Source organism: Marmota flaviventris, chromosome 7 (genome assembly GCF_047511675.1).
Source record: "Marmota flaviventris isolate mMarFla1 chromosome 7, mMarFla1.hap1, whole genome shotgun sequence".
NCBI classification, from domain to species: domain Eukaryota; kingdom Metazoa; phylum Chordata; class Mammalia; order Rodentia; family Sciuridae; genus Marmota; species Marmota flaviventris.
In genome coordinates, this window is record NC_092504.1 from 126289071 (window position 1) to 126314220 (window position 25150).

Sequence of the window (25150 nt, forward strand, 5' to 3'; positions counted from 1 at the left end):
ATGTAAATATTCTAGAATTTGGCCAAACGGGAAAAAGGATTTAATACATCCTGTTTCTCCGAATTTAATTCATCCTGTTTCTAATTGTCTTGTGCTTTCCTGTCCTGGAATGACAATTATCATGGCTCTACAGATCGATGTAAGACTACTTTAATTAAGTTGTATTATTTAATATCTGCAAAATGTTTGTCTGATCATAACTTGTTACATGTAATCACTAAGAGACCTGATTCTTATTTTCTCTTCTTTCATCTTCTAGACTTTATATTAAAATCCCTTGATCTTACTTCATTCATCTCTGTTTTCTTTTAAAAAAAATTCTCAAATTCAATGGTGACTATATTCTAGGACACTGTGGTAGAAGTGTGCTGTTTAGTAAAGCATGACAGCTAAGGGCATGCTCCTTAATACCATCTCCCGTACCCTCCGTTCACCACCAGAGCCAGGATATCAAGATGCTGTTTTATTTCCTATCACCAGTAAGTGGCTCGCATCACACTGCAGGATTCTAATATTGAATATGTCACTTTTTGTCCTTCATCAAATAGTCTTAATATTTTCATAGGTGTTACTAGTCTTCTCTTCCTAATTAACCATAATCTTCTCATATGTTTCTATGTGCATGTCAGATTCTTCTTTGCAGTGTGAGATGAACAAACCATTAAAAATGCCTGATATTACAGCAGTCAGTGCGAAATACTGTTCAATTACACAATACTGAATAGCTCTTGATCCTTTCCACTCTGTGGTGGAGCAGTAGGAGAAAACCAAGAATATTTTCTGAATATTATGACCATTTGGTCTGTTGCTCTTCTAAGTAGGACAAAAGATATGAGAACTGGCCTGAGCACTTGCTATGCTTAAAGGTTGTCTTTTAATGATTTTCGTGGCATGCAAAAACCACAGTCTGTTCTTGTGCATGATCGCCAAACCAGAAAATTTCCAAATAGACACAGAAAAGGAACTACTGTACCAAACCATAACCATAGGTAAATGTGCCCTTTATCAGCTACAAATGCTTCTCTTTCCTGGAGCTTGGTCAGTGATTCCTTCTGAAATTTGCTCTTTAAATCTTCAATTAGGCCTCACTGCAACAAAAGACGAAAGAAAATGAATAGAATCTCTCAGGTGATCACATAATCCTTGTGTGGTGCATTTGGCTCAGTTTTCTCTAAATTTACAATTGTATTTTCCTAGTCAACTTGTTTTAAATGGTTGATATGCTTACAATGGGGTCATGGCTAGGAGTCATTGCAGACATCGGTCCTGGTCCTCTTCCCTCACCCCCAAGTTATACAAGTGGGCACAATGACACAGAGAGTGGACATTTATTTTATTAATTTCCCCTATAATACTGAGCTATTATTTGCAAGGATTCCTTCCTACTACCTCATGTAATCTCCTTTCACATTTCTAAGATGACTTATCAGGATTAAGGTTTGGGTCTTTGGTAAAAGAACATAATGAAGTTAGCAAGGTCCTTATATTCAACTGACAGATAACTGCAGTCCTCTGTGGGTATATCCCACTACTAGAATTTGTCACAGGCCCTTGGGACTGCAATGAATATGTGTCTTTCCTTATTAGAAAAAACTTAAAAATTTCATAGCTGTGAAAGAAGTTAGGAAGCATTATCTTTATTCAGAACATTATTTTGAAATTAAAGGATTTGGTCTAATTAATGGTGCAATAGCCCTTTGCACCAGAAAGTGTTTTCTTATATAATTAGAAACCAATATGTGTTTATCTACATCTTTATTATAATATTTTCTAAGGATTCAAGATGCTTTTTGGATTTAATTTTTTTCTATATGATTTTTAGAACTAGCACTGAATTATAAATGAAACTGCTTTGTTAAGAACAACAGAAATTGAAGCTGTTGATTTGTAAAGTTTGAAGTCCACATCAGTATTCCAAACCACTCAATTGCCGCTATCTCATTAAACAGTGCTGGGTAGACACTTAAAGATTTTTCACACATTTTAATTCAGCTGGTAACTTGATTTAAAACAACATTGATTTTTTTTCAATTCATTCTTGGTCATGTATATCATGCTAAGTATCAAAATGAATTTGTAACTATTTGAGACTGACTGAGTAACAGGGTATTAAATTTTTGGAGAGACTTTTTTCCCCATGCTAATTTTCATCACTTTGCTATTACTTTCATTTCTGCTTGAGTTTTAGCTTTTTACAATTATTATTCATTCTTTTCACCATATATCTCAATCATTAAACAATTAAACCTTTATCCGGCATAACAGTAAGAATGTTTGTGGACAATAATAAGGTTGGAAACTCCACTATACAAACAGTTGGCCCATCTCAGAAGATGCATGTCAAGCCAAATTACCTTTTTGTGATCATGAATTATGTTCTAAGATGGGCAAATGGAAAGATGAGCAGAAAGGGCAATTCTGATGGAAGAAATGATGGTAGTCCTCACCTTGGCAAAGCAAGCTAATACCTTGAAATGAAGCTGCCTGCCTTTGCTGCTAAATTAGGCACATATTACCTTAGCTGCCCCTGAATCTGTCTACTCTCCTTTAGAATTAACCTGAAGAGAAAGAACACACCTTTCAGAATTTAGAAGTCACTCATGTGACCATCTAACCTTTGCCTGGAAAACTTCTATTTAACCTAGAACTTATGGTGTGTTGATTTCATGAACTGGGTGAGATGGGGAGGAAGGAAGTTTATGTATACATAGTTGTGCTCTGCTTTACTTTAATTCTTCACTCTCTGTTGAAATCCAAAGTAAATGAGATTTTTCACTCTTGATGTTTCCTACATGCAGAATTTCAGTGAGACATCAAACCCTGAGTGTGAAGATAGATCTACCAGAAATCACTGGCTGGTCATTGGAGCAGACCACTTGGCAAATTAAACACTTGTGAAGGACGATCATGGAAATCAAAGAAGAAGGAGCATCGGAAGAAGGCCAGCATTTTCTTCCTACAGCCCAGGCAAATGAAACTGGGGGCACTCAGTTCACAAGTAAGTATTTTTGTGCCCTTCCCCTTCAGAGTAAGTCTCTAGAGAAGCAGGCTGGGTCAACTAAACACAACCTGTGCACTCACAGAAATGGGAGTTCGAGCAAGTGGCATGAGATTGCACAACTTTTTCTTTTGCACTATTTATGTTGTATGTGAGTGTACAGTCTGCTTCGTGTCTTTTATCCTGGGAGAGAGAGATAATAATCCATGAAATGGTTAAATATAAAATGATAAATCACAGTAATTTATTTTGTATTAGCACCAGTTAATACTTTTTAAAGATATCTTTTATATAGTAGACTATTTAAGAACATCTTGTATTTGGTATTTGTACATTCTTATGCAGAATTATATTGTTTGGAGCATAGATATTTTCTCTTTAAGACAAAAAGGCATTTTAGTTGAAAGTCTTAGTGAAAAATTGTTACACTATTTTACACTGTTAACAGGGTAGACTGTTGCTGCTCAACCGGAGAGCACTAATTCATCTCACTAGAGCAAGCTCAGAGATTTTCATTTGAACATTAGAATTGTTTCTTTTGTGTGTGTGTGTTATTCAAATAATTAAAATCATTGGAAGAATTGTATGTTTCCTCTCATGCTTAAAATTCTGGGGTTTGCATTATATAACTTAGTATGAATTACATCTTTTTTTTCCCAGAAGGTTCTTGTTGCCCAGTTGTTGAACACTGACAAATATATTCCTAACCTTCTCTTTTAATTTATATTATAAAATTATCTTTAGAAAATGGTATTGGTTGGATGCATTTTCAAGAAGTTTGATTGTCAAAGCCTCCAGTGGAGTTAATTATTCATAACCTTTTGCAAAATCCAGTCTATTCGAATTTCACAAAAACCTACCTAATGATTGTCCCTCTAACCTCTCATGAAAAGTCTAAAATTATTAACCACAGCATTGTTAAATGTCAGCAGGAGAAAAAAAAATAAGTGGTTACCATGCAAAAAAAAGTTTAACTCTGTGAATAAAAATATTATTTTTTATGAAAAGATGCGGCTTTAGAAATATATCAGTGACAGTTTATTTGAACAGTGTCTCCTGAGTGCACCAACAAAAATAAACAAGGAGAGTTATTTTTATCATATTCTTAAATTTATTGCCGAGTGGTTGCCTTTTCAATATGTTTTATGTGGGCTTCTTGAGCCACTCATGAGTTGTAATGGACAGCATCCCATTCATCCAGCCAGTCCTCACCTTCTGTGTGTCCGTCTGGGATCCACCTCCTTCCTACATTACCACTACTGCACCCTGACCATCCCACTTTCCTACCATTTCTAGATGTGTGCATTTCCATGCCTTTGTTCTTCAGAATCATCTTCCCTCCTATTTCATCATAAGTCATTTAACCATGTCACATTTTTTTTAAACATTGCTAACAAGAGGAATGGGCACGTTCATCAGAATGTTGGTTTAAGCTCTCAATAAATTAGCAGAACCACCAGCCTCATGATGATGCCCGCCATAACCCTCATTGGAGACTTCCTTTAGCTAATGATTTCCTTTGGTAAGGTGGTTCCTTTTAAAAGTTTTTCTTCTGTCTGCATGCTTCCAAAAGAAATGGCCATCTCCAGTCACATCTAGTTCGGCTACAAATAATATGCCTTCTTCTGAGAACTTAAAATGAGTGAGCCTGATTAGCCACATGTGAATACATTCTGTCATATAATGTATTTGTATATTCTGGTCAGAGCGAAATACAGTAATATCTACTGTCATATTATTGACAATGAGTTGACTTTTTAAATCTGAATCTATACCTATTATTTATAGGTATTCAGAAGATTCCAAATGAACCACAGTTGGAATTCATCCTTGGTAAGGAATTTCATTTTATTTATACCAATAAGTATAATACAAATTTGTATAGTAGTTTGCAAGTTATTATACATTACTTATATCATACTTTGCAAACTTTCAAGAACTTTGGTCTATTAAAAATGTATTCCATAACGTAGGTGTAAATATCTCTAATTTTTAAATAAAAATTCCTGGATGCTGCTGCGCAGGGTACTTTGCTGCCCAAGGGTACAGAGTTCAGCGAAGGTAGAGTTTTACCTGTTAAACAGGTACACTGACCACAAATCCCTTGCCAACATTCATTCCAGTTTTGTGACTGCTTTTTGTTGCTTGAAATCTGCTTGTCTAAATTTTTCATTCTTTGGGCTAGAAAAAGACTCCATGAAGTTTCCCTTTGTGTTTCTTTATGCCATGTACAGAAATCTTGCTCCCTTTCTGCCTTACTCAAAAATATTCACTTATTGATTCACTTATTCTTAAATATGGATTTTGAGGACAGATCTTTGGCACTTGAAAATTTAACTTTAAATCCAAGTTTGGATTTCCTTAAGCCATTTTCAAGTTCTGTCACTTGTTGAAATTTGTAACTTTGTCCAAGAATAAATTGAAAATGTGCACTGAGATGAGGCCACCCTGTTAGTATGAAAAGGGAATTTCTTTGGACTTGAACCACATATAACTGCAAACCTAGATGCAGAAAGGTATTTAATGAGGGTTAAAAATAGAGTTTGTATGAACTATTTAGAGAGTTCTTTTATTTTCTTCCTAGACGGTTTTGAAATATTTTGAAAGGGTAACAATATCTTTATGTTTTATTTTAAACTAGGCTTTAAAAACTATCACAGGCACATATCTAATACATAGTCAGGATACATTTTAGTACACAAATCTTTACATATTAATACAGGTATTTTCTTAAGTTTTGGGGCAAATTTAAATATGTACATATACTATACTGACCTTTAGTGGTTTAAATCCTAATTAGTTTAGGAACATATATTTGTATTAATTATGTTTCAAGTTTATATCCTTTGCTCAAAATATTTCACTTTGAAGAATAAATTTTTGAGAATAATAATTGTGTATAATTTGTGTTTTGAACATTTTATTTTTGTTACAAATCTATCTAAAAGGTGCTGTGACTAAGGATTCTAGATTCCCTCTCCCCGCCAGGTATTGAGAAACAGGGGGAAAATGTAAAAACTCTAGAAACTTTTGTGGGAACACCAATAAAGCTTTTACTTTTTTGAGTTTCAGATGATGTGGGGTCGTAGACTTTGTTTTCAGAAATGAAGCTGAGCAGCAGAAGGAAGCCTAGGTACCCCAAGACTCACTGAGTAGACCTCTTCCTACTTGGTGTGTACCCACCTTTGATATTTTAGAGAAGGAGCTTCTTTTTTACCTTTCTGATACACCTTCTGAAAGTTAAGATCTGTTAGATTGATTTGGTGTATTTCAAAGTACAAGCAAGCCTTCTTGTTTGTGTGCTGGAGAAAAGGGGAATGAGAAGTGGGCAGAACCAGTTGGAATGGAAAGTATTGAAGAGACATGGCCTCCAACTTTCCAGAGAGACAGGGTACTTAGGTCAGACTCCTGTCTACTTACAGTAAAACAAAACAGTGTCTTCTGTTCAAAGGCCTAATTGTGCTGATTATGTGAAAGCCTAGTCAAGTTCAGTAACAATGCTGTCCTCACTTACTTTTTTGGTTTTGAATCATAGCTCTGAATCACAGAATCGATTGGTGATAATGTTCTTCCTCTTTAAGAAACTTCATTTTTCCTTTTCCTGTATTTATTCAAAAATACACTAAGTCTTAGGAATAGATAATTTTACCTTTACAAATAGCAAGAAATGCCCGAAGAGTGAATATAAATTTACTAAAAAAGTTATTTAGTTTTCATGCAATTGTATTGTTGACTATGAAAGGCACATTTTCTAGACTGTTATGCTTCTTAGCACTTTGAGATCCTCAACTACACCATTTCTTGAAGAACTTAAAAAAAAAAAAACAGAAAAAAACCCCCAAAACTACCTTTTCAAGAATAGCACAGTAAATCCTTGTAAGTTTTACTTAGATTTCTGTCAGTATTTTTCCTTGGAGTTTTTTTTTTAATCCCACAAATTCTTCAGCTTCACCTATTATATAATTAACTTGTATACATTTCATATTGAATAGTGAGAGAAAAATAGTTTCTTAAAATATTTCGATCATTGTTTAAGGATGTGTATATTTAAAAAATATACAGGGAAACCCTTACAAGTATAAGTCATTTATTCAAACTATATTGTGAGAGGAATAGAGTATTTAGAGATAAAATGATTTCAGCACATTGTTCTTAGCACAAGATGAAGAGTCCAAATTCAGAAGTAAACAAGAACAAGTTTCGAGAAAAAAAATACAATGAGAACACTGTTTGTCCATCTAAAAGTTTTACATTGGATACTCTCTGCTAAAATAGTCAAATAAATTGAGAATTTCATGCACCTTGCTCCTTAAATTAAGGAAACAGCTGACTAATCATGTCACCAGGTATCATGTTGCTTTGCCCAAGTTATTTTTTATGAATAACTTTTGGCCATGTGAGGTCATAAAACCATTGCATCTCAGTGAGGTTCCTCTGCTACATCTTTATTCAGATAATTAAGGTAGAAGATTGAGCAAGCTAGTTGGTTAGAGATGTCTTGATAGCACTAGGTACACATGTGCTGGAAATGAAAATGTCTCATGTGCAATGTTGACCGTATTTCTGATGAGTGACTGTATTCATATTAATTTATCCTTATTCAACTGCAACTCTGCTCCATACTATTTACTTCTTTGAATGTATTGATATGCTTTTTATTTTCACAAAGAAAAAAATAATTAAAACAGAACACGAATTTTGTTGATGGCTTAACAAAATTTATTTCAACAAAGTTGGCTTTCAAAAAGAGGGATCATTTCTCAAAATCTGGGTATATTTCCTCCTTAAAACCATTGAGGAAAATATGTAGCGAAGACTAATCTTTAAAAGACATTAAAAGAAATTTCTATGAACTGTTTTAAGTTTACCTTCCTTGGTTATACTTACAATGCTGTCAGATGCCTCCATTGATTATCTCCAGTCAATGGAATGCTTAAGAGAATATTTTCATATTTTATAAATTGAAGTTAATAGATAGTGATTTCTATTGAATATATAGGAGAGAATATGATGTGATCCTGTGTTCTTGATTGGACACTGTGAAGTCATGTTCTTAATTTATTTCTTCATGGCTGATACCCAATCAAAGCCAAATGGCTCATAACAAGGTAAAATAAAAGATGCATTTTGTACATGTTCACAAGTTTTAGGGTTGATTATGATGTATATGGGAACATGAAAGCTCAGGGAAACCCTTACAAGTATAAGTCATTTATTCAAACTATATTGTGAGAGGAACAGAGTATTTAGAGATAAAGTGATTTCAGCACATTGTTCTTAGCACAAGATGAAGAGTCCAAATTCAGAACATACCCAAAAGACAGGCAACAAATACTTCTGATCATGCCTAGCTATAAATAGGTGTACAAGTCAGTTTCTAATTGTTGTAACAAAATACCGGAGAAAATGAAATTATAAGGAGAAAAGTTTATTTTGGCTTGAAGTTTTAGATGTTTCAGTCCATGATCCCTTGGCCCTGTTGCTTTCAGGCCTGTGATGCGACAGTTCATCACATCATGATGGGAGCCTGTGGCTGCCCCGTGGAAGCTTGAAAGGTAAAAATAGAAAGGAAAGAGACCAGGGTCCCAATATCCTATTCAAGGTCATACCACCAATGGCCTAAATTCCTTCTACAAGACCCCATGTCTCAAAAGGTTCTCCCACCGGTCAGTAGCATCACAGCCCAGGGACCAAGTCTTTAACACATAGGTTTTTGAGGTCATTGAAGATCCAATCTATAGTAGCAGGATAACCATCTTGTCTTCCTAGAGGAGAAAACGCAGAGTGCTCTCCTTAAATAGATTTTTTGATTCATCTACTTCCTCTTTCTCTGGAAATAGTAATATACATGAAAAAAAAAACATTAGTGGTTCCATGTGTCTTATAGAGAATTAATTTTGGTATCACATGTATCATGATTATATAGATGAAGTGCAATTCTTGTAGAAACTCTGTTTTCTCCATGCAAGTGAACAATTAAAACAGAAAAGTCTAGATGTGCAACCCATTGTACACTGTGCCAGGCAAATTGTGTGTAGCATCCTGAGGTTCATTGCTGATGACCAAGTTTCATCACAATATCATGTCCTGGTACGATGACAGGATGTCCTTAGGTAGGTTATAGCAAACACCACAGTGACAGTGAATCAGGAGAGATTATGTCCTTTGATTGTTAAGGCTTTGGCAGAAAAGTGCTGATTCTGAATACTTAGTTTGTCCCTTGTTTTATATATTAAATGACATGTATCTATTTTGGATTTTATATACAGGGCCACTGTATTTCTTATTTAACTTCTTTTTACTTCTTGGAAGTACTGAGAATTAAACCCAGGGATGCTCTACCACTGGATTACATCCCCAACTCTTTTTATTTTTTATTTTGAGACAGGGTCTCACTACGTTGCCATGGTTGGCCTTGAACTTCTGATCCTCTTGCCTCAGCCTCCCAAACTGCTGGGATTACAGGTGTGCACCACTGTACCCAGCTTAAAAAAAAAAAAAGTCACTGTGTTTCTAAAGTTCAGTGAGGGGGAAAAAAATCACGAATTCATGTGATCAATTTTCAGTGCTCAGTGTATGTACAAATGCATAGAATTGTGTCCAAAATTACAAGCTGTATGAGAAGAACTGTCTCACCTCTTTAAAAGACCCATCTTTTACCACTTCCTAGGACCTTCATTAGCCTACATGTCAGGTGCATTTATACTTTACAAATGGCTATAAATCGGGTATTATTTTACATTTCTCTTAAAAAAATATATCTTAGGAGGCCCAACTTACTAATTCTTTTCTGTATTCACACTTCTTCTCTCTTGCTGATTTGTGTTCTATAAATGACTATAAAACACTGTCTTTTAAAAAACTCCAGTGGGGGAAAAGAAGATTCTAGTCTAGTATTTTTCACCTTTGACATGGTACACTGATTCAGCTGAAAGGGATACTAAGCACAGAAATATATTTTTGTATTTCATCTAGTGATAAAAATATTATTTCACTATATACAATGCAAGATGACCTTCAGAGCAAGAGAAGCAACGGCACTAGACAAAGCTTTGCACTTGCCTTATTGTGTTGCATTATTACAAACGGATCATCATTTTTTTTTTCAATTCTTACATTGTACTATGTACCATGTACAATATTGCATTCCACTGAAAATTGTTTTCTGGGACTTTTCTAAAGACAGGGAGTGTGTGAGGTCCCAAGAGATCACATGATCAGCTGCCATTGTTCACATTCACCATGAGCTTGGTTCTTTACTATAGCAGGATCATGAATAGGCCCTATCACAATTCTACTGGATAATAATATTAAAAATAGCTAACATTTATTGTATGCTTACTTGTCTGCCATATGGTGTTCTAAATAATTTACGTAGATTAATTACTTTAATTCCCACAATTTCATTTTTGAGTTCTTGCTTTATTAACATCCTTGTTTTAGAGGTAAGAAAAATTAGACATGAATAGGTAATGAGCCCAAGAGTTGAACCCAGGAGTCAACTTTCAAACATGTTCTCATATACTATCTCCATCTGACAGATGAAAAATCTTAGACTCCCAAGGGTTAACTTCTCACAGATCTTTTTTTTTTTATGATTTTCTTCTTTTTTTTTTTAAATTTTTTATTGTTGGCTGTTCAAAACATTACATAGTTCTTGATATATCATATTTCACACTTTGATTCACGTGGGTTATGAGCTCCCATTTTTACCCCATATACAGATTGCAGAATCACATCAGTTACACATCCATTGATTTACATATTGCCATACTAGTGTCTGTTGTGTTCTGCTGCCTTTCCTATCCTCTACTATCCCCCCTCCCCTCCCCTCCCCTCCTCTCTCTCTGCCCCCTCTACTGACATTCATTTGTCCCCCTTGTATTATTTTTCTCTTTCCCCTCACTTCCTCTTGTATGTACTTTTGTATAACTCTGAGGGTCTCCTTCCATTTCCATGCAATTTCCCTTCTCTCTCCCTTTCCCTCCCACCTCTCATCCCTGTTTAATGTTAATCTTCTTCTCATGCTCTTCGACCCTACTCTGTTCTTAGTTACTCTCCTTATATCAAAGAAGACATTTGGCATTTGTTTTTTAGGGATTGGCTAGCTTCACTTAGCATAATCTGCTCTAATGCCATCCATTTCCTTGTAAATTCTATGATTTTGTCATTTTTTAATGCAGAGTAATACTCCATTGTGTATAAATGCCACATTTTTTTTATCCATTCATCTATTGAAGGGCATCTAGGTTGGTTCCACAGTCTTGCTATTGTGAATTGTGCTGCTATGAACATCGATGTAGCAGTGTCCCTGTAGCATGCTCTTTTTAGGTCTTTAGGGAATAGACCGAGAAGGGGAATAGCTGGGTCAAATGGTGGCTCCATTCCCAGCTTTCCAAGAAATCTCCATACTGCTTTCCAAATTGGCTGCACCAATTTGCAGTCCCACCAGCAATGTACAAGTGTACCCTTTTCCCCACATCCTCGCCAGCACTTGTTGTTGTTTGACTTCATAATGGCTGCCAATCTAACTGGAGTGAGATGGTATCTTAGGGTGGTTTTGATTTGCATTTCTCTGACAGCTAGAGATGTTGAGCATTTTTTTCATGTACTTGTTGATTGATTGTATGTCCTCCTCTGAGAAGTGTCTGTTCAGGTCCTTGGCCCATTTGTTGATTGGGTTGTTTGTTCTCTTATTGTCTAATTTTTTGAGTTCTTTGTATACTCTGGATATTAGGGCTCTATCTGAAGTGTGAGGAGTAAAGATTTGTTCCCAGGAGAGTCTCACAGATCTTATGGAAGAGGAGCAACAGGGTCAGGAGCTGATCTGGGCTTTGTCTGATTCTAAACTCCTGCATTTAACCAACAGACTGACATACCCACCTCCTTTGATTCCTGCTTCCTAGGAATTTCCAGGAAATTATAATAATGCCATGCAGATTGCCATAGGAGAGAAACAAAGACATAAACCAATAACTATGGAATTGCTGAGCGAGTAATGATTAAAAATTACTATGACATTAGAGACAGCATCTCTGAGGAAATGGCATTTGGACCAGGTCTTGAAGGAGGAACAAGATCTCAGTTGGTTTAGAAGAGCTCAGGAGAAAATTCAGGCAAAAGGAGTAGAAACTACATGAAATATAAAATCCCTAGAGCTCATTTCCAAAGTGATGCATTTAATGCTCATTTGCATTTTTCTTTTATTGCTTATAATGCATTCTAAAATAAAGCTCTAGAAGTCCTTTTTGAAATATTTTATAATTGTTGCCTGAATATTTAGACCTTGTTTTAAAATTTTTAAATGAGCAGTTTCAAACATTGTTTTATGCTAGTTAATTATATTTGGTATCATGAAGAAGTGGGTCTTACTGACCTTGGGGCTTGAAGACTCAGGCCATTCTGAGTGGGACAGTGTGGACTATAGGCTGCTGTGCCCCAGACAATTGCCTGCTGATGAGGAATTTGCATGTGCAACAGCCTTTGCAGTGAGTCTGTGAATTGTCTCAATTTTGACAGCAGCGATTTTGACAGTAGTTGAAGAGATATTTTTCAGAACTTTCACTTATCAAAAACAAAATTGCAGCAACAACAAAATAAGAACAATGGGTAGAAATGGATTTGCATTTTAGGCTGAAGTAGAGTCTGAAGGCTATTTAGCTCTCCTAGTGAACATCGTGGGTGTACGGGTAACTTGCTAGGATTCAGATGCTACTATCTAGACATTTGGCCTTAGAAAAAAATCACCCATTGTCTCAGGATCTCTCTAACATGGGAAGAGTATTGTCATCTACCTTAGAAGCTTCTCATAAGGATTAAATAAGTTAATATACAGGAAGTACCTATATGACATATGCTAAATGATTGATTGCTGTTGTTATGAATATTAGCTTAGGTGAATCACCTTATCACACTCAGTCAGTACTGCCTTGAGTTAGGAGTCTTGGCTCTGCATTTTTGTGCATAATTATTGCTATCATTTACGGAACACCTGAGTGCCAGGAATTTTTAGGCTTTACACTTGCACCCTGATCCTACAGTGTGCCCATAGGTGCTTCTCGCTATTCATGTTTCACAGATAACTTCAGCCCTTTGCCCAATGGCATATGCCTAGGGTGTGGGGGGATCTCGATTTTAACTCCAAAGGCCATGTTCTTTGCAGTTATTATTAAAAGTGCAAGAATGAGAAAGGAAGAGCAATAAAAGGTTATCTAAGACCTGCATAATGGTTCTTGTACTGCTGAAATAATTAGAGACTTAATTGGAAGAAGAGAAAATGAACCAATTAGAGCATTTTAACAGGTCTGTCATGTGCTAGTGGTTTCTGGAGATCCAGCATTTAATGGGTTCTGCAGCTGGATTGTAGCCTTTTTTTCATTGACCCTGGTCTAAATTCCAGTTTGGCATTCTGCGGATATTGAGATGTGTGATATCAATCCACAAATGAGAAATATTCAGGAAGTCAAACTTCCCACTTCTCTTGCTGGGACTGTTTCACTTAACTGTGCTGCATTGCCATAAAAGATATATATTCTTCACATGGCATTTCTTTCTGAGTTATATATTGTAGGACATTTAATTAAGGGATGTCTTTGGCCAGGTTTACTCTGCAGGCTTAATTGATTGTTCCATATGGGTTAAACAAGTTATTTGTGAGGGTTTTTTTCCCTTCCTCAATGTTCCCTTTCTACCTTTTTTATTTGTGGTTTTCACTTATAGTCAACACCCCACATCTAGTTTATTTATCTTTCTGTGCATGTACCCAATGACTTCTTCCTTCCGTTGTCTAATTGCTGAGAGCACTGGCCACTGTTCTGCAGCATCTATTGCTACTCATGGGTAACTCATGAGAAATTGGGGCTGTATTCATTGGGTGCTTTTGCTTTGTGTAAAATTGAAAGCCACTGAGGCTGTGGACAGAGAAGGATCCCCTGATACTCTTGTCTATGTGGTTAAAACATGTCAGTCCACCTTCTTGTGGAGCAAATGGTTGCACATGTGTCCTAGGCCACTTGGGAACCAGACCATGGGGAAGAGAAGAGACCTTGCAGGACACAAGGCAATAGTTTTTAAAAGTCTCTTTGCATTTCCATTGAACTAAATAGTGTTCCCCTCATGCTTCTTATTGGAGTTTTGATTTTTTTAAGCTGACAAAGAGGATAGTATTCCCATTTTTCCAAAGGAGGAAACTCAATCTCAGAGAAGTTAAGCTGATCACCTGTTGGGAGAAGCCAAGGCTTTTCCAGCATTCTTTCTTTCCCTTTCCCCTGCAATATCTCCACATTGCCAAGGACAAACAGATGGCTCTGGTAAGGTGGCAGAAGTCATTTTGAACAATGAAGGTGTATTCCTGAATCAAATGTATTCAAATTCAGGACATCAGTTTTCTCTCAGTGAAAACATCAACACCCTCTGACTCAAGCAATTTTGAGACCCAGGGCTTTAAAGTAATGCTAATGGGACTTTACTGGCACTAGATAACTCCACTTGCTTGTCTAGGAGGTATTTTAAACTTTAAGTTGGTTAAAACTTGAGTTGTCAGCTCTCATGCCTATCCCCTCAAATGTTTTATTCCCCATGATACACACGTCTGCAAAATATACCTCCTTCTCTGTTATTAAAACCCAAACTACAACTCCATCTCAGTTGTTCTTGTTCTCTTAACTTTGCATTGAATCTACAATCAAGTTCTGTATGGTCTGTGTTGAAAACATGGTGGTCATTTTCTGAATTTGACCACCCACCACCCTCCAGCACTATCACTGTCCTTCAGTTCCAAGCTACACAGAGCTCTGGTCTGGACCAGCCTGGAGAATCCTTGAGGGTCTGTTTGGGTTCTTTTGCCCTCCTGACAGAACAGCAAGAGCAGTTAGTTGTTCATAAATGTAAATGGAATTGCTTTACTCCCCTAATTAAAATCTTCCAGGAATACACACAACTCTTACTGCCTTGGACCTGGGTCTTAAGGAGGGGAGCCCTTCTTACCTTGCTTCTTCTACTAAATCTAACTCACTCAGCATTAACTGCATTGGTTTTCTTTCCACTTCTCAAATATTTGTTGCTTCTCCTCATTTAGCTCCTTGGCATGGTCTAGGTCACAGCTCAAATGACACATCCTCAGAGAAGCTTATTTTCCTGATCCATCATCTTCCAACTCTCTTGATTTTATCACCCTGCTTAAAATTCTCAACACAGTTTATTAATCTTCTTCTGGCAGACTAGGGAGAACTTGATTTTTTATTTTTTTCAACTGCCTAGAATCATACAGGACACATTTTAGACATTCAGTAAATACCCATGGACTGAATGCATGCATAAATTCCATTGCTTCACTTTCACACACTTCTTGGTAAAAATCAATTGATATATTTTGTAATTATTGCTGACACATTATTTGTAAAAAAAAAAAATTAAATCCCTAATGAATTCGATTATTTAATTATTGATATTTCTTTGTTCACAAATTCTATTTAGGAGGGATAAAGTCTTATTGGCCTTGGCATTCTTCTAGAAGTAACTGACAAGGAGACTGTGTTCCCGGGCTGAAGGGAACACGTTAGTTCTTCACACAAGGTCTGGCAGTGAAATACAGAATTAACTGTCGAATTTGATACATAAAATTCTTCACAAAGTAAGAATTTTGGAATCCCTATATTATGGCAGTCTCCAGAAGTATTGAATCCTCTTGTTGAGGTGTATATACAAATAGAAACAAGAATAATAGACATCTAGAATAATAGCAATGGAACAATCGGAAGTCCTAAGCTGACAGAGAAGCAGAGTTTGAGGTCATGAGTGGGTGCTGGCCTGAGAGCCTTCTGTCCCCATTCTGCCACTGGCTACCTGTGCATTCCTGAAGAATTCTCCTTTACTGTGCTGTTTCACAGATTAAATGAGACAATTCACCTAAAGCACTAAGAATGGTGCTTGGTGTAGCCGTGATGGCTTGAATGCTGTTGCTTTCATTCGTGGTTGTGCTATTCCTTGATCCTCTCTGACACTCTGATTCCTTACCTGTAAGTTCCAGATAATTCCTCTTCCACAGAGTGTTTGAGCTAAATATTTCCAAGTAAGAAATACATTATTAATATATTATTAAGAATTTCTGAAATCTTTTTTGCCCATGTATTTGATTTAATTGGATCTTCATAAGCATTTGGTAAGAGTAAGAATAATTATCATTCCTGTTTTCAGATGAGGATTCTGAGACTTCATAAGAAATCAGAAGTCACAGAGTCAGGGCTGGAATTTATGACCTTGGAATTTGGGCTAGTTATAACACAAAGGGAGCAAAAATTGTCAAGGGGACCTTCAAACAGAAGGTGTCTCCTAATCTTATGTGGTCTTTCAGGAGTCCTGGAGAAGCCAGGAAAAATCATCCTTTGTGTGTGTGTATTTTTAAAATTTATTTCTTCTTTTAGATATACATAAACAGTGGAATATTTTGACATATTATACAAACATCAAGTTTAGTTTATTCTAATTAGGATGCTGTTCTTGTGGTTGTTCATGATAACCCCTGCCTTATATTCAAATACAAGGCTAGGAAAGTTATGCCTGATTCATTCTGTCTTCATTATTCCCATCCCCTCTCCCTTCCCTTTGTTTCCCTTTGTAAATCCAATGAGTATTTACTCTTCCTTCCAGCCCCACCTTATTGAGGGTCAGCATCCACATATCAGAGAGAGCATTTAAGCTTTGGCTTTTGGGGATTGGCTTATTTCACTTAGTATGATAGTCTTTAGTTCCATCCATTTACCTGAAAATGCCATAATTTCATTCTTCTATATGGCTGAGCAATTTCCATTGTGTATATGTACCACATTGTCTTAATCCATTCATCTGTTGAAGGGCACCTAGGTTAGTTCCACAGCTTAGCTATTGTGAATTGTGCTGCTATAAACATTGATATGACTGCATCATTGTAGTATGCTGACTTTAAGTCCTTTGGGTATATACTAAAGAGTGGGATAACTGGTTCAAATAGTGGTTCCATTCCAGGTTTTCTGAGGAATCTCCATACTGCTTTCTAGAGTGGTTTTACCGATTTGCAGTCCCATCAGTAATGTATGGACGTACCTTTTCCCCCACATCCTCACCGACATTTATTGTTACTTGTATTCTTGATAATTGCTATTCTGACTGGAGTGAGATGGAATCTCAATGTAGTTTTAATTTGTAGTTCTCTAATTGCTAGAAATGTTGAATGTTTTTTCATATATTTGTTGACCATTCAATTTCTTTTTCTGTGAAATGCATGTTCAGTTCGTTTGCCTATTTATCCATTGGGTTATTTGATTTTGGGGTGCTGAGTTGAATTCTTGGGTAGTGTTTAGGACTTCTTTGTTCTGCAGCTTCTGCATATCTGGGCTCTGAAGGATTCTGCATTCATTTAGCTGCTCTGCCAAGCTCTGAGTTTGAGCTGTTCTCCTTGGGGAATCTCATATCTTTGAGAAATGTGCTTTGTTTCCTTCAAACTCTAGTTCTCTTGGAACACTTTTAAATTGTCTGATCTTGACTGCTTTTTGAACTATTGAAGTAGTAGTGAGTTTTACTCCAAATAATTTCTGCCCTCAGTGTAGCCCCAGTTGGTTTTCTCCCAGGCTCTTGCTCCTCTTTTGTTTCTTATTTCTGGATCACTAGCTTTACCTTATCTGTATGGTTTGTTTTATTTCTTATCAGTCAACATCTCATGACAGGGGACTGGCTACCCTCAGAGACCCCTTGTTCAACCCAAGTACTGAGATTATCTTTTGTCTATATGTATGATTGAAGACTCCATTGAAATGGGGCGTTAATCAAGCTCTTCAAAACTTGTTCTTCCCCAATGAATGATTGATACGGAGACAAGATGCCAATTATTCTCTGAGAACCATCTATTTTTCCCATTTCTCCCTCTCCCCCTGATTTCTTGAATGTCTCTTTCTTTGCATATCTTTGCTTTTGTATTTTAATTTTACCAGTAAAATATTTGACATTAGAATGATAACAATTTCATAAAAACTTTTAATTTCATGCATACTAAGTCCAATGCATTTATAGGGGAAAAAAACCACTGAATCAATTATTTCATCTTTTGAGTGCTGCCCCATATAATCAAGCCCTAAATACAATATATACAATGCAGTCCTTTTAAAACATTTATTTTAAGAAAGTATGTCTCAAAACTGCCTTGTTCAGGATTTATTGAAGCCCAGACCCATGAGTTGGTGTATAATGTGGGAAGACACCTGAATTGAGAAACTGCTCCCCAAATTACTTGCTGCAAACTGCCTAAACAAGGGTACCTCAGATTCCCTCTGGAGACCACGGACCCTTCAATGTAACCTCAGAGGTCCCTGATGCCTTTATTCTTCATCAGATTCACAAATGCCTCCAAGATGTCATCACATGTCCTCAGTTGAAATCCACCAACTTGAGCACATCTTTGCTGACTGAGGACCGTGACTGTCCCTGCCACCCTTCCTGTACCTGTCTCTTTCCACCAGCCACACTATGATCCTCTCAACTTTTGGTCTGCAGGTAAATCAGTGAAGAATCCTTTCCCTTAACTACTTGCACTCCTTTTCCCTTAACTACTTGCACTACTGGGTCCAATACTGAGCTGTGTGCTTATCCCAAATGGAGATCCTTTTGGCTTTCACATCAGAGTTGCCATCTTGGCCCCTGGAGAAGGGAGAGTAAAGGGCTTAAGCAAGAGCATTCCCTGTGTTTCTTTTTTACTTCTTCAATCCTAGTAGTTACACTACAGATTTCCATTACGGACTCACATTTTTTTCTTTTAGTATTCAGGGGGACCTGCTTTCCTTCTTGGAATAACATTTTCCTCCTTTCTGAAGCAGCACATATGTTCTTGCTGAAAAGAACAGCAGAACACTGCAAGCATTTGCTGTTTCCAACGTGAAGCGTGAATTTGGAGCCTGCACTCTAAAAGGAGCCAAGTCTGTGTGCAACGTTAGGCGATGTCAGGCCAGTTTGGAGTTTACGGCGTGTAGCGTGGGATATCAAAATTGGAAGAGACATGGGCACAGAGTTGTTTTTAATTCAGTTGCTTGAGGATGGAATCGTAGCCACCTAGGTAATATTCATGAAAACAAGACAAAATAGGATTGTCTAAGGATTGAAAACACAGAAGCTGAGGGAGCAGGGGAAAAGCTCAAGAATGGAAGTCTTCTGTTACTGACAACAGTGATTTGAACAAAATTTGTTCTTTTCAAATGCAAATCAGCTGTCTGCTGTACAGCTGGGTCTTCACTGCTCCCCAGCACAATCCAAGAGTGTTTCTCCTGAGCACCATGGTTCCAGCCAGAGGTCGCAAGGTTTTTTTTTCTTTCCCCCCAGATTCTTAGATTGAGATTCTTAGATACTTAGATTGAGAACTGGTACTGAGCTGAGCGTGAAGTTTATTTGAACATCAATAGTATTCGCAATAAAGGAGTGAATTTCATCTTCTCAGACTCCTCATTTTTTTTAAAAAAAATATAAAGACTGGCATGTTTCTATTTAACACACATAAAGACACACATAAAATATGGTGATATATTTTTATACTCTTCTGCCATGGGAAAAAGTAACAGTTTTCTTTCAGATTCTGTTTCCAAGCAATCTAGCTTTTTATATCAAGGAAATAAGTTTAATTTATCAGTGAATCAGTTGTCAGAAAATTTAGGAGCCGTGGTGCTCAAATCTCAGTGTAGCAACAATTTCAAAGCAATATTTCTGTAACAAAATCTCTTAAGTTCCCTCTTGTAAATTATTGCCCGTTTTCCTCAGGAGCTCCATCTTCTTCTGTTTCCCCTCTATGGTATTAGTCTCAGCTTCTCAAGTTTTATTTTAATTCTATTATCTGAGTGTTGAGAGTCTTAAAATTCTCCTTACAAAGCCAAATCACTACTGTAAAGGCAGAGGATTTGACTGGGCAGATTGATATTATTGAAAAAATAGGAACTCAGACTCCCAATTACTGAGTTATTGGTAAAATGAAGATAGTCTTTATCCATGTGCTGAATGCTGTCATCTGTGAAGATTGACTAAAAAATAAAAACATGCACATAGAGCTGATGAGGCAGCAAAGGGTACATCATTGACCTGGATGGATATGAGCCACAGAAGCCAAGGGTCTGAGCAAGTGCTGCCAACACATAGTAAGGGCTCAGTAAAGCATGCCTTCTGCCCCCAGCCCTGCTTTCTTTGTACATTTCATTTATTATTTTAAATGAGAATAACCCTAAATTATATATGATATCAGAATTTTTAGTTGTAATGCAGAAGCAAAAGTGTCTAGCATTATTTTAATATACCTAAGGGATTCTTGCATTAGAATAGCTTTGTTTATTCATTTTTTCATTTATTCATTCATTTGTGTGTGTGTGTATGTGTGTGTGCATGCGCTTGCACGTGCACACATGTGTGTTTTGATTCCTTGGATTGATTTTTGTTTTCAACCCTAAACATTAAACATTTCTGTGTTTTCCCCTGATCTTCTAGAAACCTAGAATTAATACTGTTGTTAAAAGTTATAGGAGTATTGTGCTTATTTTAATAAAAGGCCCTGGTTTTGGATTAGGAACATTAATTTTTTTGAACTCAGTGCCAAAAAAGACAAAATAAACAAAAAAAATAGAAAAGAAAAATTTAAAATTTTTATCTTTTTTAATATTAATTTGGATGTTTGATTTTTCAACAAATATTACTTATATTGGTGGCTATGCATGTTTTGAATGCTCTTTAGTATGTGGCAATTAAACAACAACAGTTAAGAGAAAGATAACACATTTTTGTTATGTTTCTATTAAGACTTGAATTGACTAGTTAACTCAGGAGAAGCTTTGGTTTGTTAAGAGCAATGAGTTCCTGACCCCTAGGGTGTTGGGTCTTATGAATATAGGAACAGTGACTTCCATGATCTGTTTTTCAGAGTAATGAGAGCAACATGTTAGGAAATTTGAGATAGAGAAGAAAAGAACACAAAGGATTAATACCAAAAAAGAAAATTACAGAAAGTAGCCTTGCCCAATTGAAAATATGCTAAAAGGAACAGAGAGGGCAAGCAGAGAAGCTACACTCAATGCATTAAATACTTTTGAAAATCATACAGAATACAGAATGAACATGGAAAAAGAATTAATGACCACAAATCAGCCCAGCATGATTTAAAGCCACATTCTTCTGGGAAGCTGAAGCAAATAATCAAAAGTGACCAAAGTGTTCCCCTCTACTTGTGTAATTCCCATTGTGTGTTAATGTAAAGGCGGGAGAAATTTTATACCATTTTACTGGGCACAGTTGAATTATCCTGGAATACAGTTCACTGGGAACTAGGCAGAACTTCTCAATCTACTCAGGGGATCTGAACTGTAGAGATCCTAGGCTTCAGAAAATTGCTGTCTTAAAATTCCTCAGGGGAAGGAAGAATAAAAAACAGAAAGTCAGTGGAAACTGAAAACAGGAAAGCATATTATACCAGCAAAGTAATTAGGGAGAAGGGGCTATTAGACTCTTAAGTGTTCCATATATCTTTTAATGTATGATGTAAATTGATTTGATTTAATCTAAATGTAATCACTGGTATAGAATGGTAACTGTGAAACCATATAATGGAGTCCAGTAATTTATTGGGCTGGAAACATAACCTAAATTGGCTTATCAGTTGATTAGTAGAATCTAATGTTCTGTAGTGCAAGGAGAAAGAATATATATGTGACATTTTTAGGAAACTTGACCGAACATTAAGAATTTGAGAGGTGAATTAAAAAAAAAAAAAAAAAAAAAACAAACTACTGTGGGCTGTGGAAAGTCCTTCCTGCATTTTCAGGGAAGTGGCTGATTTTACTAGCAGAGGTGGCAAGATAAGAATGGTTATTGAGGGAGGCCAGAAGCCAAATGGTTATTTCTCTAAAGCTCTGGGGGTGCAGGGTGTACATTGGCCTTTTTTGCCCTTAACAGGTAGGGATTACTCTTCATTTTTCCCACAAAGAGTCTGTAGAGGGGACAAGGAGTGTTCTTCCTTCAGAGACAAAAATCTCCTCCTAGTGTAGCTTCTACCTGGCTACAAAGGATTCTACCTGTTGATTTTTAACTGCAAGATTAGGAAGCTTCATTAGCATCTGTTGTCTTCCTTCCTGATGAAGAGAACCTGCAGAGCAAGGAGCAAGTCCATCACCCTGCCATGGCTCAGTGTTTGAGATAACATCCCTCCACCCCACTCCACCCAGACCCAGAAGGCCAACATCCTCTAACTAAAGGAACACCAGCCTTCCAGTGATTCTCAGCCCTTTTATGTTATCTGCCTGGAGACAGGAAATAAAGCTTTTGCTTCAGACTTCTCATCTGGAAGTGCCCAGAGGTAAAAATTAAAAAGCATTAAGATTACTCACCTTCTTTTACAGGTGAGATGCATTAATATGCTTGTCTTTTCAAATTAACGTACAACCCAATAAAGGGTTTCAAAATGTCTCTAAATAAAATACAAAAAAGGGCTGGAGATGTGGATCAGTGGTTGAGAGTGCCCCTGAATTCAATCACCAGTACCAAAAAAAAAAAAAAAAAAAGTATATTGAAATAAGAAAGTACCAAAAAAAAAAAAAAGTCACAGGTATACATTAATAAACACTCTTATTGGAAAAGGGTATCTTACATAAAATCAGGAGTAAACAAATTATCTTGAGCATTTAATTAGCATTTTGAATAAAAATGTGAGATAGATAAGACCATTTTCTGCTAATGAATCTTATTAATGTCAATAATAATAATGTAAAAGCCTTCTTATATGATTAGCATTCTACATGTAATCTTATATAGTCTTTATAACAAATGTATACCATCTGTTCTGTTCTCCATTTTGTGGAGAAGATAGAGGCCCCATTTTACAGATAAGAAAACAGAGGCTCAAAGAGGTTGAATAATTTGACCAAGTCATCTAGCTCCTTAAGTATGATTCATATCAAATACAGTTTTATCTTATGTCAAAAAGATTACTTTACCCTCCATATGCTATACTGTGTGGTGTCTGCTCTAAGCCTAAATTTCCTTTGGCTAATTTTGACTATAGAATCGTAGAGATCTGGAAATTCTTGACAAACTGCCCCCCACACCCCCACACAGACACGCAAACACACTCCCCATCTACTTTATTCTGGATGGAAAGAAGAAGAACTTTTCTAGATGTCACTAATGCTAGATGACTGGAACAGAGTTGAATGACAGCAAAGCCAGAAGAATGACCCAAAGAAGTTCTTAGGATCTAGGACAGTTGTTTGGGCTGACCATGAACCCAAGCTCCTCAGGCTCCGGCCACCGTTCCTTCTGAAGGCCTGTGGCCCTATCATGCTTGCGCGCCACATCCATTGCAGGGTTCAGAACTCCCTGACCTGGGAAGTGCCTCTGAATTCAACAGCACCCAGAGGTGCTGCTCAGCTCCATTTCACACTGATCAGTGCTGGGGCAGAGCTTTCTGACGTGAGGCAGGAGACATTTTTAGGCTTCCAGCCAAAGTTGGCTAGGATGATGGAGAGCCTCTATGAAATCGGTAGACTTGACACGATTTAGAAATGATTGCCAAGTGGAATGAAACTCAATACTTTATTTAAAAAACAGCAACAGGGCATTTTGAAGCAGAAGGGCTCTTTGACTCAACAAGTACCCTGGAGACTCCAGTTTTTCAATTCTGGAACCTCAAATATTAGAGCTTACTAGGAGATAAGACCCCTTCCTGAATGCAAGCTTCTTAACCAGAGGTTAGCAACTTGTGGCCCTGAGGCAAAATTTAGCAAAATTTAGGCCCTGTGGTTATTCTAGTGTTAGCCCAATAGTGATAGGGATTTCAAGCTTTGGACAAATTCTAGAATCAGGCCGCAGTGGGCCTTCATTCATCCAGCAATGAATTCAGAGAGGAGCCCCGTGGGAGCTCTCTCCCGAGAGGGAGGCTCCATTTATTTTTACCATTATACTTCCACCAAAAATTCGCTTCCATTGAAGATCCGCCTGGCTCCTGGACAAATCTGAGCCTGAGAGGCTGCTCACTCGCCATGATTGGCAAAGGAAAGCGAACTCCTCACATTGCTAGTTACAATGACAAGAGTTAATAGGCAACGTGTTCACTCAGAGCTTTTATTATTTTTCTCAAGAAAAATTTCAAATCATCAGAGGGTGCAGTGGCACATGCCTCTAATCCCAGTAGCTTGTGAGGCTGAAAGCCAGCCTTAGCAATTTAGCAAGGCCCTAAGCAATTCAGCAAGACCCTCCCTGTCTCAATAAAATAGACAGAAGGGCTGGGGATGTGGCTCAGTGGCCAAGTACCCTGAGCTCAATCCCTGGTACCAAAGAAAAAAAAAGTCAATTAGTGGACAAAAACACATTTGAATTCCAGCCTGTCAACATCATATGTATTTCAATTCGTCGGGGTTCGGTGATATACTTTTAAATAGCTCTATCTAAACTAAAGTCAGTAAAAAGGTCAAAATAAAAATTTAAAAAAATCTATTGATGAATGTATTATTGCTGACTAGCATTTGTTTTAGGGTTCTTAAATAAACAAAACAGAAGCAAAGTCCCAAAACTTGGCCTTCTTTTAGTCTTTTTAAGTTGAAGAAAGACATTTATGTAGGGCTCTCTTGGGTAGAGTTGTATTTGGGTAATGGACAGTGGTAACAGTGGCTGGAAGTTTGATATAACTTTTTTAAAAAAATTTTTGAAAACAGATTTTTTTTCAAGATTCTCTATTAGCTACTAAATAATTACCAAGAAGATTAGATTTTTATACTGTTCCAATGAGTAATATCTCCTTGAAGCAATCCACTCATTCAACATTTATCACCCCTCCAGGGGTACAGTTTCAATACAGTTTGAGATCCATGATGTTTCTGGGTTTCACTTTAGGAAATGCATTTATAAAGAAATATTGGATATGGTAAGGAACTGAATATGACTGAGCCAATAAAAACTATTTTACATAATAACAACACAGCAAATGTTGGTAAGTATTAGTATAATGACATTAGTAAACATTACTTGTGCATAGAAAAGTCTGTTTATAACAGACCTAATTTCTTCCTTGCTTCTACCCTGAGTGGTAGGCGGACAGAGGCATTATGTATCTGAGGGTTTGTGACTTACACAGCCCACAGAACTAGGAAGCAGGGAACCTAGGGCTGT

The 25150-nt window shown here is 36.8% G+C and overlaps 1 protein-coding gene across 1 annotated transcript in view; it reads left to right on the top strand.

Annotated features, from left to right (window-relative positions):
• Nucleotides 1–2907: 2907 nt before the first annotated feature.
• Nucleotides 2908–25150, top strand: part of Inpp4b (inositol polyphosphate-4-phosphatase type II B) — a 372392-nt gene continuing 350149 nt past the window's right edge. Inside the window, exons 1-2 of the mRNA XM_071614653.1 lie at nt 2908–2998; nt 4787–4831. Of these exons, the coding sequence (XP_071470754.1) occupies nt 2908–2998; nt 4787–4831 (136 nt within the window). The remainder of the gene's footprint in view (nt 2999–4786; nt 4832–25150) is intronic.